The sequence below is a fragment of the Danio aesculapii genome, chromosome 4 (assembly GCF_903798145.1).
Source record: "Danio aesculapii chromosome 4, fDanAes4.1, whole genome shotgun sequence".
Classification (NCBI taxonomy): Eukaryota; Metazoa; Chordata; class Actinopteri; order Cypriniformes; family Danionidae; genus Danio; species Danio aesculapii.
Window position 1 is genome coordinate 34975829 of NC_079438.1, and position 25000 is coordinate 35000828.

The window sequence follows — 25000 nt, forward strand, 5'->3', positions numbered from 1 at the left end:
TTACAGGTTTGCCACTTCCCCTCAGCTGCCTGTCAACTAATGTGTGTGGAATGGCTGGGAGAGGGATTTTGTATCCAAATGAATTTGATTTTCACAGTCTCCTTGCATTTTTCGCAACCTATCAGCTCATGTCTTTAACACTGTACTTTTATATAACTGTATTATATCTCACCTGTCTGTATGTGTGCTGTTTGAATTACTTTGACTTGCCAGAGAGATTTTAGCTGATGAATAACGCAGATAGACCGTTTTAATGTGGTCGTGTCATTGGCTCATGAACATTTCCTTCTTGTTATCAAACAATTTCATAACTGTAAAAAGAGGCAATTCAATCATAACTTAATGTTAAGACAGCTATCATAGCATTATTTATCAATATGCGACTCTTTTTGGATTCTCGGAAGCTAGAGAAATTAACAATGTAAAACAGGAAATACCATTGTTTTTGTTTACATCCCTCAAAATGGTCTATATTAGGCGTATATTTGAAGACAAAATTATTAGCACTTCACTTTAGGAAAAATATTTCCTAAGCGCTCTTAATAGTTTTTATTATTCAACACATTTTTAAAGAGTAGTTTGAGTCTGTAATTTCTAATGACTTATTTATTTTGTCTTTGCGATGATGATAGTATATCATATTTTACTAGTTATTTTGAAAGATACTAATATTCAGCTTAAAGTGCAATTTAAAGGCTTAATTAGGTTAACTAGGCAAGTTTCGTCAATTAGGCAAGTCATTGGAAACCAGTGGTTTGTTCTGTAGCTAATAAAAAACTGCTTTTATTCCCGCCAAACTAACTGAAGTAAGGCTTTCTCCAAAAGAAAACAATATTATACAAAATACTGTAAACAATTGCTTGCTCAGTTAAACATCACTGACCATTTTTAAAATATTATATGACAATTGACGAGAATACTAATACTTTTGCCTTAAAATGAAATAAAAAAATCATCATAATAAACTATTTTAGGTAAATTGTGATGAATTTCCATGTATAACACAGAAATATACATAGACATTTTTTGTAGTTCGTTTGCAATATTGGACAAAGAAATTAAAGTCTAAAAATGAAATAAATTAATAAAAAATATATTTATCATCATATAATTTTGTATAATATATGCATGTAAATACAGTTTACAGTTTATTTTTTATATTATAGATATAATTTACATTATAGATTTGTTGTTATTTTACAGAAATTAACACACATTATTTTTCCCCTTACTATTATTATGGTTAATAAAGTAAGAGGTGTAGAAATGCCCCACACATGTTAAAATAAATAGAAAACGATTCCAAATTCATATAAATAAATGTTTTAACTCTATATACACTCAAAACATTTTTCCTGCTTGTTCAAACTGCCTATTTAAAATGTAATGTTTAATGTACAGTCTAGGGTTGGGTCTTGTTTGGGTCGACCCCATTGCAAACCCGCTCGCGAAAAATACACACTTAGGCCCCGCTTACACTAATACGTCTTAGTTTTAAAATGCCATTTTAGAACGAAAACGATCCACATCCACGCTGGCGTTTCACCTAGCATTTCTGAACAGCCCTCCGTCCACACTAGCTCCACACTAATGGGTACTCTGAGCACAAAACCTCAGAGAGCAGTGCACGTCGGACAGTTTATCAAGGATGAACTGCTGGATCGCGTCTCACTATGGTTGTTAAATGTGGTATTTAATTAATCTTGTCTCTATCTAATGACTCTTCAGTCTTTTGAATCTATCAGGTAACGTGTCACAGCATCAGTACACCGCTTCAAACTTTCACTTTTACACTTGTACTTAGTAATTTTAGCGAAAGCCTCAGATACTGTTGGTTGGTTTTTGTTGGTTGTAAAAAAAATCTTTTTTACCAACCAGGTTTGTTGACGCCATTATAACGACACAGATCACTCTGCCTATTCCTGCCCATGGAAAAAGTGATTGGCAGGGGGTAATTTGTGTATAACTTATCCGTATTTATTTATGATTTGGCTATGGGTAAAACAAAACCATGGAGTTAGGTAGTTGAAACGGTAGGCTGCAAATAGTTAATTTGTTATGAATTAATTAATTATTTATAAATAATTAATTAACAGCCGCCAATGACGACGATGCCAAATTGGTCGACATCGCCCAACCCTAGTTCAGTCCACTCAGTTAGCTTAATCGATTTGTGTTGGGACAACATGATGGAATTATGTGGAACCCTGCATTTTTTACAGTGTACACTGTAAAAAATGCTGGTTTGCACACAATTTCTTCATGTTGTCACAACACAATTCGATTACGTTAACTTAATCATTTTTACAAATGAATATTGAATATAAAACAATTAGATTGTCATAAAAACCTTAAGAATTGTGTTGTTTCAACTCATTTTAAATAAGTAGTTTGAACAATCAGCAAAAGACGATTTTTTAGTTAGGCTGAAGGCTAACCAAGCTTGTATGAAAGTTGCTGAGTCTCTAGTCATGATCCCTACAGCACTGTTTACATGAGCAGTCATACTGTCTTCACAAGCACAGTCGATTAGCCTGCTTGCGCTCTTTTATTGTGCTTGTTTCTAAGTACCTGTGAGTGTACATGTGAGTGTGCGAGCCTGCGGACATCCTTACATCAGCAATCGTCACACACACACATGCACCCACACATACACGTTAAGAGCAGTCCAGGCTGATGGAAGGTCTAGTTAAGCCATTAAGGCAGACAATTGACTCAAATTGAGAGGGAAGTGGATAGAAAGAAGAAGAGAGAGAGAGAAGGAAGGCTGTGGCAGCAGTGGATCCACTTGACAACTTAATCTGAGCCTCAGGACTTACATTCACACAGACAAACACACACACACACACTTTTATTTTCACCTCAAGTTCGGTTCTTTCTCTTGTGGGCACAGACGAGGGAATGAAAGATGTTCAGGTAGAGGACAGTGTGTTTAAACTCTCCATTAGCCTTGACAGAGAGTTTAATGATTATAATTTCACATAATGACTCCGCTTCCTTAAGGATTTCATTAAAGATTCAAATAATGTAACAGGATTGTGCCGCTTCGTCGAGGTGTTCTGTTTGTTGATTAAAGATGAGGAGTTCTGTTCTGTGTTCTTTGGCTTCAAATTAAATTAACTTTTCTTTTTTGGGATGGGAAGCATGTTTAATGCTATTAAATTGTTAAATTTAAGGGCACAGTTCCCCCTGAAATCAATATTTCCTTCAAGTAGTTGTAAACATTTATGAATTTCTTTCTTTTGTTGAACACAAAACAAGCAATCCTGTAGAACAGGGATGACCAACCCTGTTCCTGGATATCTACCTTCCTGCAGATTTCAGTTGCAACCCATATCAAACACACCTGTCTGTAATTATCAAGTGCTGTTCAGGTCCTAATTAGATGGTTCAGGTGTATTTAATCAGGGTTGGAGCTGAACTGTGCAGGAAGGTAGATCTCCAGGAACAGGGTTGAACACCATGCTGTAGATTTTTGGGAATGGACATCCATTGTAAGATCACAAAATACTATGGAAGTAATTTTTTTTCTCAACCCCTACATCCTTCAAGCTATCTTCTTTTTTTACCTGAGGAAAGAAACTCGAACATGTTTGAAACAATTGGAGGATGAGTAAATGATTTTTCAGTTTTGAGTTAACTATTGTTTCATGAATTGAATGTTTCAGTGTTTTTAGAATGTTTGTAAGTCAAATGTGAAATTATTTTTAATTGTCATTAAGCATAACATATACAGTTGAAGTCAGAATTATTAGCCCCCATTTAAATTTTTTTTTCTTTTTTAAATATTTCCAAAATTATGTTTAACAAGAAAATTTTCACAGTATGTCTGATAATGTTTGTTTTTCTTCTGGAGAAAGTCTTATTTGTTTTATTTTGGCTAGAATAAAAACAGTTAAAAAATTGTAAAAACCATTTTAAGGTCAAAATTATTAGCCCCTAATTTTTTTCGATAGTCTAAAGAACAAACCATCGTTATACAATAACGTGGCTAATTACCCTAACCTGCCTAGTTAACCTAATGTACCTAGTTAAGCCTTTAAATGTCACTTTTAGCTGTATAGAAGTGTCTTGAAAAATATCTAATGAAATATTATTTACTGTCATCATGGCAAAGGTAAAATAAATCAGCTATTAGAAATGACTTATTAAAACTATTATGTTTAGAAATGTGTTAAAGTGTATTCAACTGTATATTTATGTTAAAAAGAAAACAACAAGCTTATTCTTACCTATAATTCTTACAAATGGCTCAAATCTAGTGCTTTGAAGAATAACAGGAAACATACAAAGATTTTATATGACAAATGATTAGTATTTTAGAGACTTCACTATGATTCAAAAATAGAGTCTTTTAATGTGTCATGAAATGATTTGTGTTCCAAATCTGCTTGATAAGATCTATTTTTGCCTGATATGTAGTTTATTCTTGCGATGGGAATATTTTTAGCCTTAATCCAGTATCCAATACTTGCATTAGAAATGCTGACGGAGCATTTCATATTATAATCATTGTTAAAACAGCTGACTCTCAATATTTTTGTGGTAACTTTAACTTCTTTGCAGGACTCTTTGAAGAATAGAATAAATAAAAAATAAAGAATAGAAGTATATATACAGTGCTCAGCATAACTGACTACACCCCATTTTTAAAAAATTATATTTTTATTCATTTCTCAGTAAATATAGGCAATGCATTTTGGTGCATTTGAACAAAACAGAGAAATTGAAAAATTAAACAATTAAATTTAAGTAAAATATTGCAAAAAAAATGACAACCTACAAAATTCCAACTAATTATTATTATTATTATTATTATTTTGCTTCTCTTGATTTTTCCTCTTTTTTAAATTTGTATTTAACATTTTTCTATAACATATAAATTTAGGTGTACTAGTTTTTGGACCGTTATCATAAGTTATTTTATGCCTGTTATTTTATAATGTTTTTAAAAACATTCAGGCATAATAAATTGTTCCATCTGTGACCTTAACTATGATTGTATTTATAGATTGTAATTCCTGAAAATACTCACAACACATGCAAAAACAGAAATGTACTGCAAATAGCACAGACCACAATGAAAATGTGTCGGGGAACCCCCAAAAGTTTATAAATTATTTATTAGAGTTTATGGGAATTAACATTAATTCATCAATCTCTGACTAAACATGTGCATGAAAATACTCACAACATATGCAAATACAGAATCACACTGCAAGTAGCACAGACAAAAACGAAAATATGTCAGGGGATCCCAAAAATTACATAGATTGCTTATTAGATTTTATGGAGATGAACATTTAAAAACATAATAATAATAATAATAATAATAATAATAATAATAATAATAATAATAATAATAATAATAATAATAATAATAATAATAATACAATTTATTATAATAATGTTATTATTATTATTATTATATTATATTATTAATATAATAATGTAAAAATCTTACTGACCTCAGTGAAGAAATAGTTTTTGTGTATGTTTTTTTTTGTTCATTTACTTAGTTATTTAATTCATCTTATTTATTTTTATTATTATTGATACATTTTTAAATGTTTCGTCTACACTTCAAAATGATGTAAATGTGCAAGATTCATCAGAAAACGTTATGAAATTTCATCAATTCAAAACTTTCTCAAGTCATTTTTCAACTTTTTAAACCATAGGCCCGTGTATGTATGTGCGACTCTCTCTCTCTCTTTCTTTCTCTATCTGTATATGTGTGTGTGTCCTCCAGCACACTGTTACAGGCTTCCAGTGACTTGTGCCTTTGTATTCCTGCAGTCGGGCCTTGTCAAACCAAACAATTAACAATTGTGACACACACACAAATGCACATGCACTTACACACACACACACACACAGACAAACACACATAGTCTGACACTCGCAGTGCCGTCTCTTTCTCTCTCTCTTTCCTGCATTGCTGTTGTGTGTTTGGCGGCGAGGGTCTCTGTCGAGACATTAATTTAAGGTTAGGGGTTTCCGTGACCCCGCGGCTTGTCCAGGAATGTCCTTTAAGTCTCTGAAAGACTTGGGCGTCTCCGCAGAGAGAATAGGCTCTTTCTGCAAGAGATGGATGAATCGAGTTCAGAGGTCTGTGGCGCTTTCTGTCTTTCTTCTGTTTCATTCCAGGCCTTGTGTTTTTCAAATCACTTCATCACTTTAAAGAGAAATGAGGCTTGCAGATTAACTAATTTACTTTTTTTTTTTTTAAGTCTAATTGATGTTTGTTTTTAAGTCTAATTGATGATGCAGTTTCCACTTGTAATCTGTAAATGTGGCAGTGTGTATATAGTTGGTGCAAAAGTCAGGATACAGATTGTAGGATGGACTCTGCCTGTTTGAGTTGTTTGACATTGCTGTAGTCATGATATTTACAGTGCTCAGCTTATATAAGTTCGTCCCTCACAAATCTATCTTTTAAGTTCAGATTATTAATAAGAAGCTATACAATATTATATTTGTGCATATACATTAGATTAGCCAAATCTGGAGCTTATCTAACAAAATAACCTACGATAACGGTCCAAAAACTAGTACACCCAAAGTAATATGTTATAAAAAAATATTAAACACAAATTAAAAAATAGGAAAAAAATTTATTTTATTTTGTAGGTTGTCATTATTTTTGCAATATTTTGCCTGACTTTAATTGTATTTTCTTTCAATCTCTAAATATCTTTGGTGACTAAAAAATTATTTGAATAAATATATCTGTTTAATAAATCTGTTTTGTATAAATGCACCAAAATACATGGCCTACATTTACTGAAAAAATTGATACAAATATATTAATTTTCAAAATGGGGTCGACTCAATTATGCTGAGTGCTGAATATCATATTTGAACCTTTTTTACTTTTTTTATTTACATAAATACAGTAGGGTTGCACAACATATCATTTCATCATGGACATCACAATGTGCGCATCTGCAATAGTCACATTGCTGGATCTGCAATGTTAATTGTGATTTATTGTTGACCAGGAACCTGTGGATTAATGTCAAAGTTTAGCTATTGTTTATTTCAAGTTTATTAATTGCATTTAGTTTTTTTTTTTTTCGTTAAACATATTAGTTGAGTTTAAAGCATTCAGACACAAGAAACAATAACAAAGACTAGTCATATTTAAACTTTATATTGAAGACTACAAGTGTCATTTTACATTAGATTTTTAAATATTTGTGTCCAACTGCCATTAAGACTTACCAGACAAATATAAAAGACCTTTTTTAATCTCATTTGTATTGTTTTGTTCAGTTCTAATAATTTACGCATTTGGACACCACTATAATATCACCCCAAACATTCTGAAATAGCGAATTCTCCACAGAAATCCATTTGGTGTAATATATTTTATCTCGCAATGTATATCGCTGAAAAACAAAATATTGCAATGTCAGTTTTTTAATCTCGTGCAGCCGTAATTTATACCATTGTATGATAAGTTTTTACATGTTTTTATTGTTTCTTTACCTAAAATCTTTGAGTTTACTCCTTCTCTCTGAGACTTTTTTGTTGTATTTATTTATCAGTGACTTCTGTTATTATTATTATTAGTAGTAGTAGTAGTAGTAGTTGTTGTATTTTACATCTGTATCATTTAATTACCATTTAATTATAAAATAAATTATTAAATTCATTCAATTATGTGTTTTATTGTTATTGAAATGTAAAATTATGATTTGCCATACTGCAAAATGGATTTGCCTACACTGCAAAATAATAATAATAATAATAATAATAATAATAATAATAATAATAATAATAATAATAATAATAATAATAATAATAATAAAAAATAAATAAATAAATAAATAAATAAATAAATAAATAGAAACTACTTAAAACAAAATCACCTTCCAACTGGGTAAGCAAAATAAAATTTCTTTCACAATGTAGTTTATTTATTTATTTATTTATTCATTCATTCGTTCGGTCATTTATTTATTTATTTATTTATTTATTTATTTATTTATTCATTCATTTTTTTTAGATTCATCAAAATTAGTAAAATAAAATATATTTTTTTTAAAATCTTGTTTATTTGATTGATTAATTTTTTTTTATTATATAATTTCATTTCATTTTAAAATTTCTTTTGTTTAAATTTTTAATTCTTCAAATCTACTTATTTCCTAAACTAAATTAATTTGCATGACAATGTCAGACCAGCACAGTTTATACTGAATTAAAAAAAAAATAATAAAAAAATCTGATTCCTTTTGTACAGAAAATAGTGCTTAATTTACGTCAAAATGTCCTTGGAGTGAAGCACGCTTTTAAGAGAAGACATTCTAGTGCTTTTCTTGAAGACTTTACTCAAAGAATACTTACTGCGATAATTAATCTCATGAGGAAATGCTAATGAGCAGAGAAGCGTTTATTTATGTGAAATTCCTTCATTTTCAGATCATTTGAAGGGCAACAGGCAGGTTGGCCTTCGATCAGCAAAGCAAACTTAATATTAAATCTTGTCCTGCTGAGGCTGTTTTTTTTATTTCTGGGTGGTTTGTTGTTTGTTAGCTGGTAAAGAAGGAAATGTGAGCATGTTCGGGGTCGATATTTCTCTCTCTCAGAGCTCTGATGTGGAAGTGAAACAAGCGGCTGAAATTCCTCATGAACTCGCTGAACCGGCAACATGAGTGTCTGGAGGTCGCACACTGATCCAGCTCAGTTTAGACAATTTAGCAGGTCAAGATTTTTTAGTGGATTCGGATAAAAGAGAGTTGAAAAGGATGGTGAGGTCTGAGTTTTCACGTGCTGTGAAATTGATTGATATTGATATTTAGGTCATTTTCAAACATCGAAGAGTAAAGGTTAATGCAGCTTGAAATTTTGTTTTCTATTTATTTATGTTTTGAACTATAAATATATATTCAGTGATTCAGTGACATATATTTAGTCGTTTAATGTCAGCAGTTATGGGTTTCAGTAAAATGATAATATTACGTTAATATTTTCTTTAAATTCTAAATTTTTTAGCTGGTTCCTTAATTTTTTCACTTTTTACATTCACAAAAGTAAACATTAAACATGGGGGTTCACCCACAAATTTAAATTCTCTCATTATATACTCATCTTCCAACCGCCAGGAAGATATACTGAATAATACTGGGGAAAAATTTAAAGAAATTAATTAAAGAAAAGTATGTTTTGTTCCTACTATTTTTTTGTTCCTATTATAGTTGTCAATGACTGCTTTTTCCCCAACATTCATCAGAACATTTTGTGTTCAAAAAGGTTTAGAAAAACTTCTTTTTGGTTAACCATCCCTTTAAGATTCAAAACATTAAAAAGATTTAAAACATCATAGTTCACCCTCAAATTTTAATTCTATATCGCACAAAGATATACTGAAAAATTCAGCAAATAAGTAAATAAATGAACAACTTATGAATCCCTATATTGTTTTTTTTTTACTATAGTTCCTACAATTTTTTTTGTTCCTAATATGGGTGTCAATGATCGCTTTTTCCCAATATTCATCTGAACACATCATTTTATGTTCAACAGGAGTAACTAATTCATAAAGGTTTAGAAACACTTTGTTTTGGGTCCCTTTAAGATGCAACCTTTACTTACAATTCATATGCTCTCTATTTATGTCAAATTAAATACATTTAATTAGATTTTTGATCAACTTACATGCAGTTTTTGACCCATAAACAAGCAAAGAAACACAAAATTTTATTTGCAGTAATGCGCTAACAATGAAAGTCTTCTTGATGTATTCAAAACTCTTTAAAAAAATCACCTTTTTAAGTCCTTCCATACAAATATTGTTTAAGTTGGAAATGTTTCTGTTGGTTTTGGAAATGTTAGTCATTCAAAAGGTTGGTCATAATCTATAGATCTGCTTTATATCCATATTTTGAATGACAAAGTCATGAAATAAACTGAAAAATGTTGCAGAAAAACAAGTTTAGTGAATCTTTGGTAAGGCGAGGCAAGTATATATATATATATATATATATATATATATATATATATACAGTATATATATGTACAGTATATATATGTGGCACATTTCATAAACAATGGTAATTCAAAGTGCTTTACATAAACAATAAAAAAAGAAACATTAAATTCAAATATAGGAGAAAAAAACAAAGAATAAAATGGATTAAAATGTGTTAAAACAGGTTTTAAAGGAATGAAAAAGAAAAGAAAGACATAACAGTGCAATCTGTCAGACGTAGCACAGTGCTGATTCAGCAAAGTCACAGCTAAACATATATGTAGTAATCTTATTAATCTCAAGAAATATAAAAGTGTATTTTTTTATAATTGTGTCATTTATCAGTTCCTGCTCTATTGGCGCCCATTAAAAACTTCCATTTTGTTTAGTTTGACGAACTGAGGATCTTCTGCTATTTTACACCAAACTCGTGGAAGCCTCAGAAATGTACCTGCTCAGGACTGCAAACACAATAGCGCACACATGCTGAGTGTAATAACACTGTTGTGATTTTAATCAGCACTTGTGTCTCACTGTCTTCCTGCTTTAATGAGGAGCAGTTGTCGATCTGTCCGGCCCAAATTCACTCTCGCTGTGAGCTCGGAGACCAACCCTTTTCATCCACCATTTTCCAGACCACCGTTTTCACATTTAACGCTCATTTATTTCTTCTGTCTTTGCAGTAACGGTACAGCTGGGAAGATGAACGGCGCTCTGGAGCATTCAGACCAGCCTGATCCGGACGCCATTAAGATGTTCGTGGGTCAGATTCCTCGCTCCTGGTCCGAGAAAGAGTTAAAGGAGCTGTTTGAGCCGTACGGAGCCGTTTACCAGATCAACATACTGCGAGATCGCAGCCAGAACCCACCACAGAGCAAAGGTAGAGCGTGTTTCTCGTCTTAATGCATCACACATGTAGACTTGCCACATGTGTAACGTGTTATAGCTTGAGCATATGACTTCCTGTTTTGATTTCTCATTTCCTGTATGTCTTTGTGTCGCTTTTTATTCCATCTTTTAAAAAAAGTTGTGTTGTGGTTACACTTTACAAGTAATCGGATTACTTTTTCAAGTAGCGCATTATTATAATTTTTTTTAATTAACGAAAATATCTGACTTACTTTTTTTAGCATTACACTGCTCACATGTGTCATGTGTTATAGCTTGAGCATCAGACTTCCTGTTCTGATTCATCATTTCCTGTAGGTCTGTTTTTGCCATGCTTTTTTCATCCAAATCTTTCTAATAATACATCTCTCAATAACTGTTTCAAAACCAAGTAGTGTTGGGGTAATGCATTATAAGTAATCTGATTTTTTTTTTAAGTAACAAGTAACACATTACTTTTTCAAATTTAATCTGTTTTTGTTGCTTCATTCATTCATATTTATATTGTTTTATTATTCCATCGAAAAAAAAGCGGCTTTTAAAACTGCCAGTGTTTAAAGCAAAGGATTACAAGTAATCGGATTACTTTTTTCCAAGTAGTGCATTATTTTTTTAATTGACGAAAATATCTGACCTACTTTTTTTCATATAATCATTATGCTACTCACATGTGTCATGCATTATAGCTTGAGCGTCTGACTTCCTATTTTGTTTCTTCATTTTCTGTAGGTCTGTTTTTGTCATGCTTTCATCATCAAAATCTTTCTAATATTCCATCTGTCAGCAGCTGTTTCAAAGCAGAGTAGTGTTGATTACTGATTACTTTTTTAAAAGTAACAAGTAACACATTACATTTTTTATTGAATCTGTTTTTGTTAATTAATTCGCTAATTCACACATTCATTCACTCATTCATTCATTCATATGTTGTTTTATTGTTCCATCGCAAAAAAAAAGTTGTCTTAAAACTGCCAGTGTTTGGGGCAACGGATTACAAGTAACAAGTAACCAGTAACAGTAATACATTACTTTTTTTATTGAATCTGTTTTTGTTGCTTCATTCATTCATACATGTATCCTTTTATTATTCCATTAACTGAAATATCTGATCATTACGCTGCTCACATGTGACATGCGTTATAGCTTGAGCGTCGGACTTCCTGCTTTGATTCTTCATTTCCTGTAGGTCTGTTTTTGCCTTGCTTATTTATCAACATCTTCCTAATATTCCCTTTGTCAGTAGCTGTTTTAAAGCTGAGTATGTTGGGGGTAATCCATTACAAATAATCCAAATACTTTTTTATAAGTAACACATAACACATAATTTGTTTTTACTTTGGAAGAAAATACCTGAGCTACTTTTTGAAATATGTGATGTGAGATATACTGTAGCTTGTGTCATTCATTGATTCATTCATTCATTCATTCATTCATTCATTCATTCATTCATTCATTCATTCATTCATTCATTCATTCATTCATGTTTTATTATTATTATTTCTTTGCTCAAATGCTGTTTTACCCAATGTAAAATTTGACATTTTCTATTGGAAGTTGGTGGCAACAGATTACAAGTAATCCGATTACTTTTCAAGTAACAAGGTTTTATTTTATTTTTAAGAAAATACCTGGGCTGCTTTTTCAAAAATTCGCTTTTATTGACAACAATCATCATGTCATCATGGAATTGTGGATTAGTACATTTTGTTGGTTGGTTGTTGGTAAACATGCTGGTTACTGTACAACACTAAAATGGAGTTTTCACAGCACTGCCATTAAAAATCCATATAGCCTTTTCTTAGCTTAAAGAACATTTTACTAATTTAAAGAACCATTTTTTCCTCTGTAAATTACCTTTAATTCTGCCAAGGTTTTGTTTAGTTTATTCTGGAAATCATCAATGGCAATAAAGAACCTTTAATTTCAGGTGTGTAGTTCTAGACTAAATGTAAACATGCACTCTTGATACCTATTATACTTTCTAATAATGTGATGGAAACATAGCTATTGACTTCCATAGTATTTGCTTTTGCTACCATGGATGTCAGTGGCTGTTTGTTTTCAACATTCCTCAAAATATCTTCTTTTGAGTTCAACAGGAAAAAGAAGCTTATAAAGATTTGGATAATACTCATTTGTGCATAAATCTAATTAGCATCTTTGGATGGATACATAGCAATTGACTTCCATTTGTTTTTGCAATCATGGATGTCAACAGCTATCGGTTTTCCTCAAACATTCCTCAAAATATCTTCAGGTATTCAACTGAAGAAAGAAAGAAAGAAAGAAAGAAAGAAAGAAAGAAAGAAAGAATGAATTTTTGGGTGAAATCTTCATGATACCACATTGTGAAATGGTCAGTAATCGCCATAATAATGTTTATAGTGTTAATTATCACGGCAAGTAATCTTCCAGCATCACATGTCTGCTTGTGAGGTTGAGTTTTGGCGTGGGCTGCAGACAGCGAACAGCAAGCGGCTCTCTGGGTTTCAGAATAGCGCTCAAGCGTAGGCGTGAACCTCGCTTCTGTGGAGTTGTTAACACTCAGACAGGAAGATGGCATGTAGACGCTGGCAGTGCCGCCGTCCTCTCGCTCTTATATGGAGGATGAGTCAGGGCCGAGTGGGTGAGCATTACTCAAGTCCTGGACTCGGGCGTCTCTGTCGGAGCGAGGTGTGTGATTGGCTTTCAGACGACCGATTGAGTGCTCCTGTAGCTCGGTTCACTCAGGTCCGGCTTCATCAAGGCCTCAGTAATGGCCAGCGCTAGCCTTCAGCGCCACTCCAACCCATTTTCATTTAGGTAAAGGTCGCCCACGTGTGGCTCCGACTTTTAAATTAGACCGTATTGAAAGATTTTTTATTTTTTATTTTTTTTTAAGCAACAAAGTGGCCAGGTGAGCGTTAACTTGCTGTGATTTTCCCTGCGGTGTCTGACAATTAGAAATGATTTGTTTAGGACATTTTTTTCTCCTCGAGGATAGTTTTATTTATCTTTTGAAATGATCAATTATTGGCTGGATTATATTTGGAAAGTGTGCCGGGGAACTAGACTAAATTCAAAGTGTCCTAAAGCAACATACACACACATTGTTTGATGACCCGAGATCTTATTCAAATTCACACACATACTTATTCTATTTTTGGTGACTTTCCAAAAATATGGCTAGTTTAATATCTGCCCACAAATAAATACAACACAAGTAGGTTGTTTATTTACTTTATATGTTATCTGTTGTAGGTTGTGGAATATTTATTTTCCCATATTAAGATAAATAATGTAACAAAAAATTGGTCGTGCGTAGCGATGTTGCCTCATAGCAAGAAGGTCGCTGGTTCGAGCCTCGACTGGGTCAGTTGGTATTTCTGTGTGGAGTTAGCATGTTCTTCCCGTGTTCGTGTGGGTTTCCTCTGGGTGCTCCGGTTTTCCCCACAGTACAAAGACACGTGCTATAGGTGAATTGGGTAAGCTAAATTGGCCGTAGTGTATGTGTGTGAATGAAAGTGTATGAGTGTTTCCCAGTGATGGGATCTATCTATCTATCTATCTATCTATCTATCTATCTATCTATCTATCTATCTATCTATCTATCTATCTATCTATCTATCTATCTGTCTGTCTGTCTGTCTGTCTGTCTGTCTGTCTGTCTGTCTGTCTGTCTGTCTGTCTGTCTGTCTGTCTGTCTGTCTGTCTGTCTGTCTGTCCGTTTGTCTGTCTGTCTGTCTGTCTGTCTGTCTACACTGTAAAAAGTAATTGGTTAGGTTTACTTAATTGAATTATGCAAACTCGTTTTTAATTCATTTATTATTTATGTACAATAATTGAGACAGAACATAAGATAATAAAATATAATCAACAACAAAAATGTAAATGAAAATTGTAAAAAAAAAAAAAGTAAATGAAAAAGCTTATTTATTGATTGTCTTAGTCCTATCACTTTAAAATAACAAACACGGTACATCTCTATATATTTAGGCTCTCTGTATTTTATGCTTTATTTTATTTATTTATTTATTTAGTTCTACTTATTTTTATGTATGTTTGTACTTTCAGTTTAGTTGTCTTTTATTTCTTTAATTTTACTTTCCAAAATGAATCCCCATTTCACTGAAACTACTCTGACGAATGATGCAAGTAAAGTTTACTTAAAGTACAGTCTTATGCTTAATTAAATTGTATGTCTCTGTCTGTCCGTCCGTCCGTCCGTCCATCCATTTTTTTGTGTCATCAGTTTCCAGACATACACTAGTCATATAAATATGCCAAAACACAATTAGAATATGTCACACTGATTTCTAGGTAAAGGTGGACAGGAAAAAAGCAAGTGCTATCAATAGCATTCATTATGCATGCAGTCAAATGTTACAGTGCAGACAACTAGATTACAATTAAAATCTAATCTCACGTATGATCTGTGTAGAACATATGCTGGATAAGTTGGCGGTTCATTCCACTGTGGTGACCCTTGATTAATAAAGGGACTAGGCCGAAATGAAAATGAATGAATGAATGAAGATTCGAAGCGGGACGCCACGTTCAACACCCCACATGTGTGTGTCCCTCTCGGGCCACCATACCCTAAATATCAGCAGGGAGGTGCATCCGAAACAGACGACCTCACTGATCGCCTATGTGTGTGTGTGTGTGTGTGAGGAGCAGAATATAAATGCACCCAGAGGTGAAGAGCAGGAATTGTTTATCAGAGCCATGCTTCACACACACACACACACGCACACACGCACACAGACTGTCCCTTGTTGATTGAGCGATGCGAGAGCGAGTCCAGGGCTAAATGGCCCTGAGCAGCTGGGCTTCTTTAGTAAAGATGTATTCCTGTCTGCCTTTGAAGTCCGTCACACACACACACACACACTCACACACACGTACGCCTACATGCTCGCAAGATGAATGGATGCGTTTGTGTGTGCATCGCTTTCAGTCCCCGGACACGTCGCACAGCCGCTGAATGATACAAGTGTGTGTGTGTGTGTCTGTGTGTGTGTGTGTGTGTGTGTGTGTGTGTGTGTGTGTGTGTGTGTGTGTCCTCTAAGGCCAAATGCAGACGTGCTATGTTAATGTATTGAAATGAATTCTAACAGATATGTGCACGTTTATGGTATTAAGTCCATAACTTGAGGGCATTGGGCGGTCGCCTCTTATAACAGATCAAAACTAAAATAATTGGCACGCAAGTCATTTACATTTACAGTCAACATGAAGACAGGACTCTTGTGCTTCTACAATGTCACACTTCTTCAATAGAAATGGGATGCAAAATGCTTTATCTGTTAGGATTCGATGAAAAGCGGCACTTTTGGACTTGCATACTGCTAGCTTTTTAGAATAATCAACAGCACCTGTTGATTGAAACTTGTCTTATGTGAAGGGAAATGGAAGTAAAAATGGACAGTTTGTCATAGATGGAAAGAAAACACTGTAAAAAAACATCCCACTGCCTTAAACTTTTCCAGTCATCTCAACTTACAATAATCAAGCTGGCTTAAAATATTAAGTTAAACTTTGTATAAGCTTTGTGTTTTGTTGTTTATTTTATATAGTTTTATTATTTTTATTTGATTTATTTTCTTTTATTAATTTATTCATTCAATTTCTTTCATCTTAGTCCCTGATTTATCAGGGGTCACCACAGCGGAATAAACCACCAACTACACTGGCAGATGCTCTTCCCTTACTAAGAAATATTTGTCATTTATTTATATACAGTAGATTTTATTGATTGTATTTATCCTAATAAATAAATAAATTCTACATACTAAAATTGTATTTTTTCTAAAAAAATAAACCTCTAAATGGCAATATTTTTTATTTGAAATTGAGAATAAATGTTATCTAACCTTTAAAGGACAAAACAAAGAATAACTCAAACCCATACTTAAATCCATTAAATCCAGGGAAACTGAGGATTTCTAAGTGGTCTCCTATTTTTTCAATTCAATTCACCTTTATTTGTATAGCGCTTTTACAATGTATATTGCGTCAAAGCAGCTTAACATAAAAGATCATAGTAAATTGGAACAGTGTAGTTCAGTTTTTTAGTGTTTAAGTTCAGTTCAGTTTAGCTCAGTTCAGTGTGGTTTAAAAATCACTACTGAGAGTCCAAACACTGAAGAGCAAATCCAATGATGCGCAGCTCTACAGATCCCAAACCATGCAAGCCAGTGGCGACAGCAGAGAGGAAAATAAACTTCACCAATTGGCGAAAGTGAAGAAAAAAAACCTTGAGAGAAACCAGACTCAGTTGGGCACGACCATTTTAATTTCTCCGCTGGCCACCAACCACCAACTACACTGGCATATGTTTTACACAGTGGATGCCTTTCCAGTACTGGGAAATACTTTTCATTTATTTCTATGGATTGTATTGATTAGCTTAAATCTAATAAATAAATTATACATATAATGTTATACATACAAAATAAACATCTAAATGGCAATATATTTATTTGAAATTGGGAATAAATGTTATCCATTTTTTAAAGGACAAAACAAATAATAACTCAAAACCATACTTGATAAATCCATTAAATCCAAGGAAAATGAGGATTTATTTATTTATTTAGTTAGTTATTTATTTACTTTATTTATTCATCCATTCATTTTCCTTCAGCTTAGTCCCTGATTTATCAGGGGTCACCGCAACAGAATGAACTATCAACTACACTGGCATTACACTGAATACTTTTAATATATTTCTCTAGATTTATTGATTAGCTGAAACCTATTAAATACATTACCCATACTAAATTTGCCATATTTCTGAAAAATAAACATCTAAAGGGTAATATTTTTATTTGAAATTGGGAAGAAATGTTATCCAACCTTTAAAGGACAAAGCAAATAATAACTCAAACCCACACTTAAATCCAGGGAAACTAAGGATTTTTGAGTGGTCTCCTATTTTTTTTCTCCTACACTGAAAACGAAAAGATTTCTGAAAAATTGTTACAAACAGTTTATATGGATTGAATTTAAACAAATTAAATTTAGTAATATTTTAATATAATAGTTTAAATTCAGCCTAAGTAAATTGTGTACAACCACTTAAAAAAAAGCAAATCCAAGGAATCATGTTTGAATTTTTTTTTCAGTGATAAATGTACATATTTTAACAGATTTGTGTGTTTATGGTATTAAGTTCATAACTTGAGGTCATTTAATGGTCGTTACCATATAAAAAAACTAAATCTGGGAATAATTGGCATTGAAGTTGTTTTCATGCACAGTGAACATGAAGATACTGTAATATTCGCAGCCTGTTGTGCTTCCATAATGTGACAGTTTTTCGATCAGAATGTGATGTAAAATGTTCAGGCTGCTTCTTTTTATCTGTCAAGATTTGATAGAGTCATGAAAAGTGGCGGTTTTGATTTGCCAGAAAGACTGCTTTCCCTTTTAGAAAAATGGCTGGCACCTGTTGATTGAAATCTGTTGGCTGAAATGGAAAATAGAAACAGACAATTTCTTACAAATATGTTCTGATATGTTTGATATAAGATATGTATATGATAATCTTACTTGTTATTTTTTTTGTTTTTCCCCAGTACAAATGTCTGAACATTCTTAAAATAAATCATTTTGCTTGACAAGTAAAATGCTATATTTAATTTAAACGGTTTAAAAGGTTTTAAGAGGTTAAGTCTTGTTTATTAGAAACTAAAATCTGCCATTGGTGTAAAAACACAAATAAATAATTCTTTATTTTTTTACATTTATTTAACACTTTATAATATAATATAATATAATATAATATAATATAATATAATATAATATAATATAATATAGGCGGTTCCTTCCATTGTGGCGACCCCTGATGAACAAAAGGACTAATGCAAATGAAAATAAATGAATAATATAATGTTACTATTAACATTAATCTGTTATTTAGTGAAAATATTGACGAACAATCCATTTAAATTTAAACCATTCATATAATAGAATGTATTTTTGAAGTCTGTGGTTAAATTAATTATTACAAATAATATTTACACTTTTGGGGGGAATTTCAATTAATGTATTATTTTATTTTTGTTCTTTTGTTCTTTTATTTGTTTTAATTTTGTTTTATTTATTTTTTATTTTAGTTTAGTTAGTTAGTTGTTTTATTTTGTTTTATTTTATTTTAGTTCTTTTGTTATTTTATTTTAATTTATTTCAGTTCTTTTGTTGTTTAATTTAATTTAATTTTATTTTATTTTATTTTATTTTATTTTATTTTATTTTATTTTATTTTATTTTATTTTATTTTATTTTATTTTATTTTATTTTATTTATTTTATTTTATTTTATTTTATTTTATTTAACATTTCAACTTTTAAAAATCCTTATGTGCAACGGACCGATTTCCCTGGACGTCAAAGTCTCTTCATTGTCAATAAAACCCCAGTATTTCTCAGTGTCCGGATGTTCAGATCTCCAAACATGACTCCTGAAGCTGTAAGTGTGCTGTGGTGTGCTGCATGAGATTATGGACGGGTCTGTCAGCGAGTCTCAGCACGAGTACGAGTCGGTCACGGAGCTCTAGAGACGGTTGTACGGCTCCGTGGTTTGATCCTGTCTCAGGTGCTTTTTGGGCCGTCAGCAGTCCTGCCACGTACAGATGTGGAAAACAGCGTCCTGACCTCTGCCTGAGATTGTCAAAAGTTTCCAGCGGCGCAACACGATTAAACATGAAGCGCCGTCAACAGCCAAGGAATGAGTCGCTGGCAGTGGAGAAAGCGTGGGCTTCCTTTATGTTTGCTGACAGCATAAGAACCAGCAGGATCTTATTGGAGAAATGTGTTCTGCTGTTGTTTTGAAGGCAGTGTTTTGATCATTCTGGACATTGTTTGGTATAGACAAGGAGAGTAATATGTAAAACAGTCACAAGTTTGTGCTAAATCAGCAGCAGTAACATTGATCAATCTATAGCTATGTTTACATTCAAAGATTATACCTTATCTTTTTAAGTTATTTATATACACTGTAAGCTGAAAAATATTTCTACTGTTTTTTAATCATAGATTTATTGCAACCACAGCTGCCAGTTTTTTTACTGTGAATTTTACAATTCTCAAGTATACCGTAAAACATTTCTACCATATTTTTAACGGTAAATTTGGCAACCCCAACTTACAGTTTTTTTCCTGTAAATATTACGGTTATTGATACCGGAAACTTAATAACATTTATACTGTATTTTTTATGGTAGATTTGTCAAACACAGCTTACAGGTTTTTCCTGTAAATATTATGGTCATTGCTACCATAAACTTGATAACATTTCTACTGTATTTTTTAAGGTAGATTTGTCAACCACAGCTTACAGTTTTTTTCCTGTGAATATTACAGTTATGGCTACTGTAAACTTGATAACATTTATACTGTATTTTTTACGATAAATTTGCCAACCACAGCTTATTTTTTTCCTGTAGTTAGTTTGTTCATATTGTGTTTTTTATTTTATTATTATAATTATTATTATTTTATAATTTATTTATTTGTTTGTTATTTTATTTATTTTTTTTATTTATTTGTTTGTTTGTTCATATTGTGTTTTTTATTTTATTATTTTATTTTATTTTTATAACTTTTTTTTTTCAAGCATTTAAACTTTAAAAACCCTTTTGAACAACTGACCAATTTCCCGGATGTCAGTTTTTTCATTGTCATTAAAACACCAGTATTTATTTATTTTTTTATCATACATTAGTTATACATCTGGGAAATGTTAAGAATAACTATATATAAATGACTATATATAAATATCGCAGTGATTTTACAGCAGGTTTGAACATGACTTTTCAGTCAGAACTGTTTGATTTCTTCATCTTTATCTCCACTGGTCTTACACAACTGTATGGTGCATTCCAAGGTTTGATGTAGCGGAGTGTTACCTAATACTCCTGGAGTGTTATGAGCTCATGTAGCATTACTGGTAGAGTAGCTGTGGAGTGTTTGGGCTCATGTCTTAGATTAACTCAAATCTCTGTACACAAAACGCACATGAACGCTTGCACTACATCTAATTTTACACCATTGTTTCATACATACATTATATTGTGTTCATGGCAACATGTTTTATCTATCATTTACAGAAAAATGGGATTTTCTTTTTGCAAAAAGTAATTCAAAAACAAGCATTTTATTCTTTTTTTCACAACCATTAGATAATGTTTTAAAATGACTGAAGTTATTTAGGCTTTAAAATGCACTGATTTTTGCAAGATAGGCTCATTAGAAATACATGCTTCAACCTACATTTTCATGAAAAAGCAAAAGCATACTTCAAAATACATAATCAAACAAAAAGTGCTCAGGGTAGCTCAAATAATGTGTCGGTGCTCTTTGGGTAAGGGATTCATCAGAATAAACATCAGAAATCAGTCCAAGGCTCTCAAAAAATGTGAAAAAAATATAGAAAAAACTTTTTGAGTGCCTTGGACTGTACTTCAAAATACATTTGACTATAGTGTCTAGGTTAAACAAACTCTACGTGGCAGTATGATGCCTTTTGTTCCTTTTCACACTAATGATATTTATAGGGACATATTATCGATAAATAAATAAATAAATAAATAAATAAATACGAAAAAAAAGCAATGTAAAATCAAGGTAAAACTGTGGTCGCTGTGCACTTTTTAGGTCAAGAGTTTAGGCCAGTGGTTCTCTGGTGATCTGTATGACAAGCTCCACCTTTTTGTGGATGTACAAACATCAAAGTAATGTATTTCAAATTTACAAAACAGTGGATTCGTCATCTGAAACGTGCAATGAAACGTACCTGGAGCAACGTATTTTATGCTTTGCACGTATTTCCAATGAACCTGGTTTGGAATTTTGTCAAAACCTTCATGGAAGCTTATTCAGTCCAGGAACTGTTTGCATTAGCTTTTAAAGCTAAATCAGATTTAAGTACCATTCACACTAGGGCTGCATGATATTTTAAAAATCTGACATTGCTGTATTTGGTTTTGCTGCGATATTTATTGCATTATGAATATAATTTCACCAGATGAATCGAATAGCTCTATTTGGAACAATTTCATTTATTTTGATAGATTGAGATGATCAAGTTTTTTTCTATGCACAGCATTCAAGTACAGAAATTGAACAATAAAACATAAAATAACATGGTCATCATTAGGTACATTTCCATCCACTTATTTTTATGCGCATTTTGTATATGCCCAAAAAAAAATAAGTTGATTGAAATGGTAAGGTGTGCATAAATTTTGAAAATGCACATAAAAAATGTATGCGCATAACTGAGTAGGATAAACTTTTCATACGATAAGAAAAGATGTACATGAACTATGATGCAAATACTTTTACCAAACAAATTCCAGTATGTGCATTAAAAAGTCATGTAATTTTGTGTAAGAGATCATGTGATGGTCAAAATGTGTGTGAATGGACAAACAAGCAGGCTGAGCACATTGTAAAGCATCTGAAATGTCAGTATACATATATAGGTAACGCTTTCATTTAGTTAATGTTAGTTGTATTTACAAACATGAACAATACATGTATTACAATATTTATACATTTTGTTAGCATGTTTGTACAAATAAACATTAACAAGCACACTATGGATTTTAATAATGCATTAGTAAATGTTGAACTATTAAAAAAAAACTTTATTAAAAAAAGATTGTTCATTCTTAGTTGTTGGTAAATACACAAACTAATGGACTGTTTTTCAAAGTGATTAATGGCTTAATCCATTTAGTAAATGCTTGTGTTTTGAGGTCACCGTGGTACAGTAATTCTGCATCCGCTGTTCCTTTGAGACCCTCGGGGTCAGTGTTCTCCTTCAGGCACAATGATGATTGATCGGAACCAGGATCTCATTAACGCTTCAGATCCCGGGTCACTCTTAATTGGGACTGAACCTGCAACCTTTGTGTTAATGGGCCAGAACCATTATTCCACAAGCAGTGTCAGTGTTGACTGATGGGAATGATTCAGGCATGTTGGGGGTTTAAATGTGTATGATTGCTCTCTGGTGTCTGGTGTGTGTGCGTGTGTATGTGTAACACTGGGAACGCGATTGTTTTGGCCGTGGACTGGACGGCGATGTTGCCAGGGATGAGTGAGTCCTTAGTTTATCCTGCCAAAATTCTCGCTGGCAGTAAAAAGAGATTCAGTTCACTCATTTATTTATTTATTTATTTATTTTTTTGCCTTGTTCCTCTTCTCTTTTCTCTCTAAAGAATACATGCCAGCACTCTCAGCTTGCTATACACACACACACACACCTTGTATACCTATATTTTTGTGTTTATGTGTTTGTTTATGTGTATGTGTGTGTGTAAGCTTTTAGTTTTCTGATGAAAGACAGATCTGTTTTTGGGATCTTCATTTTCCTGAAAAAGCAAAAATGTACTTCAAAATGTGTTTGACTATTCTACTTTTTAGGTAAAATGAACTTTACGTGGCAGTATGACGCCAACAACCTTTGTTCCTATTAACACCAAAGATATTTATAGAGACATATAATAAATAAATGAATAAATACAACACTCAGTTTGCTTGATAGCTCACTTTGTATTTGTGATGCAGAGTGCCTGAGTTCAAGTCCAGTAAAGTACAGTTTCAGAAAAGTGAAAAAAGCAGTGTAAAATCAAGGTAAAACATTTTGAGTTTTACCATTTTTTAAATAATTCAGCTGACCTCTGGGTCTGCCGGAGCACTTTTAGTTTAGCTTAGCATAAATCATTGAATCGGATTAGACCGTTAGCATCTTCAAAAAAGAGTTTTGACAATTTTCCTCTTAAAAGCTTGGCTCTTAGCAGCAGGCTCAATTATTATGCAGCACTTGAATATAGTCCCCAGCTAAGTAGCTGAGACATGATATGACACCAAAGTACCTTATTACACCAGAATGAGTGTATAGTTCCTATAGATCTAGAAAATAGCAACTTTTCATTTTCCACCCTTCTTAGTACATGATGTAACTACAGCAGAGTGAAGTTATACATAGGAAAATTAGCGAAACTCTTTTTAAATTTTTTATTTTATTTTTTATGCTAATGGTCTAATCTGATTCAATGATCTATGCTAAGCTAAGCTAAAAATTCTAGCGCCAGATGCAGAGAATGGCTAAATGGATTTAAAAATGGTAAAACTCAGCTCTAGGGGAGTTATAAAATGAGCCTATTTCCGAAAAACTGGAGTGTTTCTTTAAGAATCAGATATTAGCCTCTTTCTTTCCTCTTCTCTGTGGTGTAGTTTGGCAGAGATCTGTATGACAGCAGTGAGATTGTTTTCTCTCTCAGCAGGAAGTGCGACAAAAAGAAAAAAAATATAGCAAAAAAAAAAAAAAGATCAAATCCACTTGGCTTATTGCATGCTTAAAATGCTTACCTCTCTCTCCATCTCTGTCTGTTGTCCCAGGGTGCTGTTTTGTCACGTTCTACACAAGGAAAGCTGCCCTGGAGGCCCAGAATGCACTGCACAACATAAAGACCTTAACTGGGGTGAGTGTTTGTTTATCTGCTCGTGTCTGTCTCTCTATAAAGCCAGCGAGGCAGAGAATTTCTTATTCATATGACGACGGTTTCGAGTTTTTTAATCTGCTTTCCTTTGTTCGAGGTGGTAATTCAGGAAAAGTCGGGTTGAGGAGAAAGGCTTACGCTGGTCTTTGTCTCAAGTCAGAGAGCAACTTTAATGAGTTTGTGCTTTTTGATGGAGAGAATGCTACATGTTGTGCTAAAACTCAGAGTTATTGCAACTGTAAAAATACTTTAAAAGCAAATAACACCTAAGAGAGATGACTTTAATTTTTGTTTTTTTAAATCATTCCAAGTTTAAATGTTAGAATGTTCTAAACGAATAGAGCATAGGGGGGATAACTGGGAATAGAACACAACCAGAAACTCTGCTTCTAACTACAGCTCTAGAGGTGTACTTGCAAACGTACAAGTTTGTGACGCAGTGGAAATGCCAAATCAATGATGTTTATAACAACAAAACTTGCAACCTTAGTTAGCTAACGATGGTCTTCGGAAATGCACCCTAGTATGACAGGCTGGCTGCTGATGCGCTGGATCTCAGAAATAATAAATATTTCAAATATTTATTAATTTATTTACATTTTTTTTTACATATGATGTACTAATGATGTGATGTAACT

At 32.6% G+C, this 25000-nt stretch overlaps 1 protein-coding gene across 13 annotated transcripts in view; it reads left to right on the forward strand.

Annotated features, from left to right (window-relative positions):
• celf2 (cugbp, Elav-like family member 2) overlaps positions 1-25000 on the forward strand; it is a 247607-nt gene that overhangs the window by 158645 nt on the left and 63962 nt on the right. For all 13 annotated transcript variants that reach the window (XM_056455526.1, XM_056455524.1, XM_056455525.1 and 10 more), the window contains 2 exons: positions 10663-10859; positions 24262-24344. In XM_056455526.1, the coding sequence (XP_056311501.1) occupies positions 10663-10859; positions 24262-24344 (280 nt within the window). The remainder of the gene's footprint in view (positions 1-10662; positions 10860-24261; positions 24345-25000) is intronic.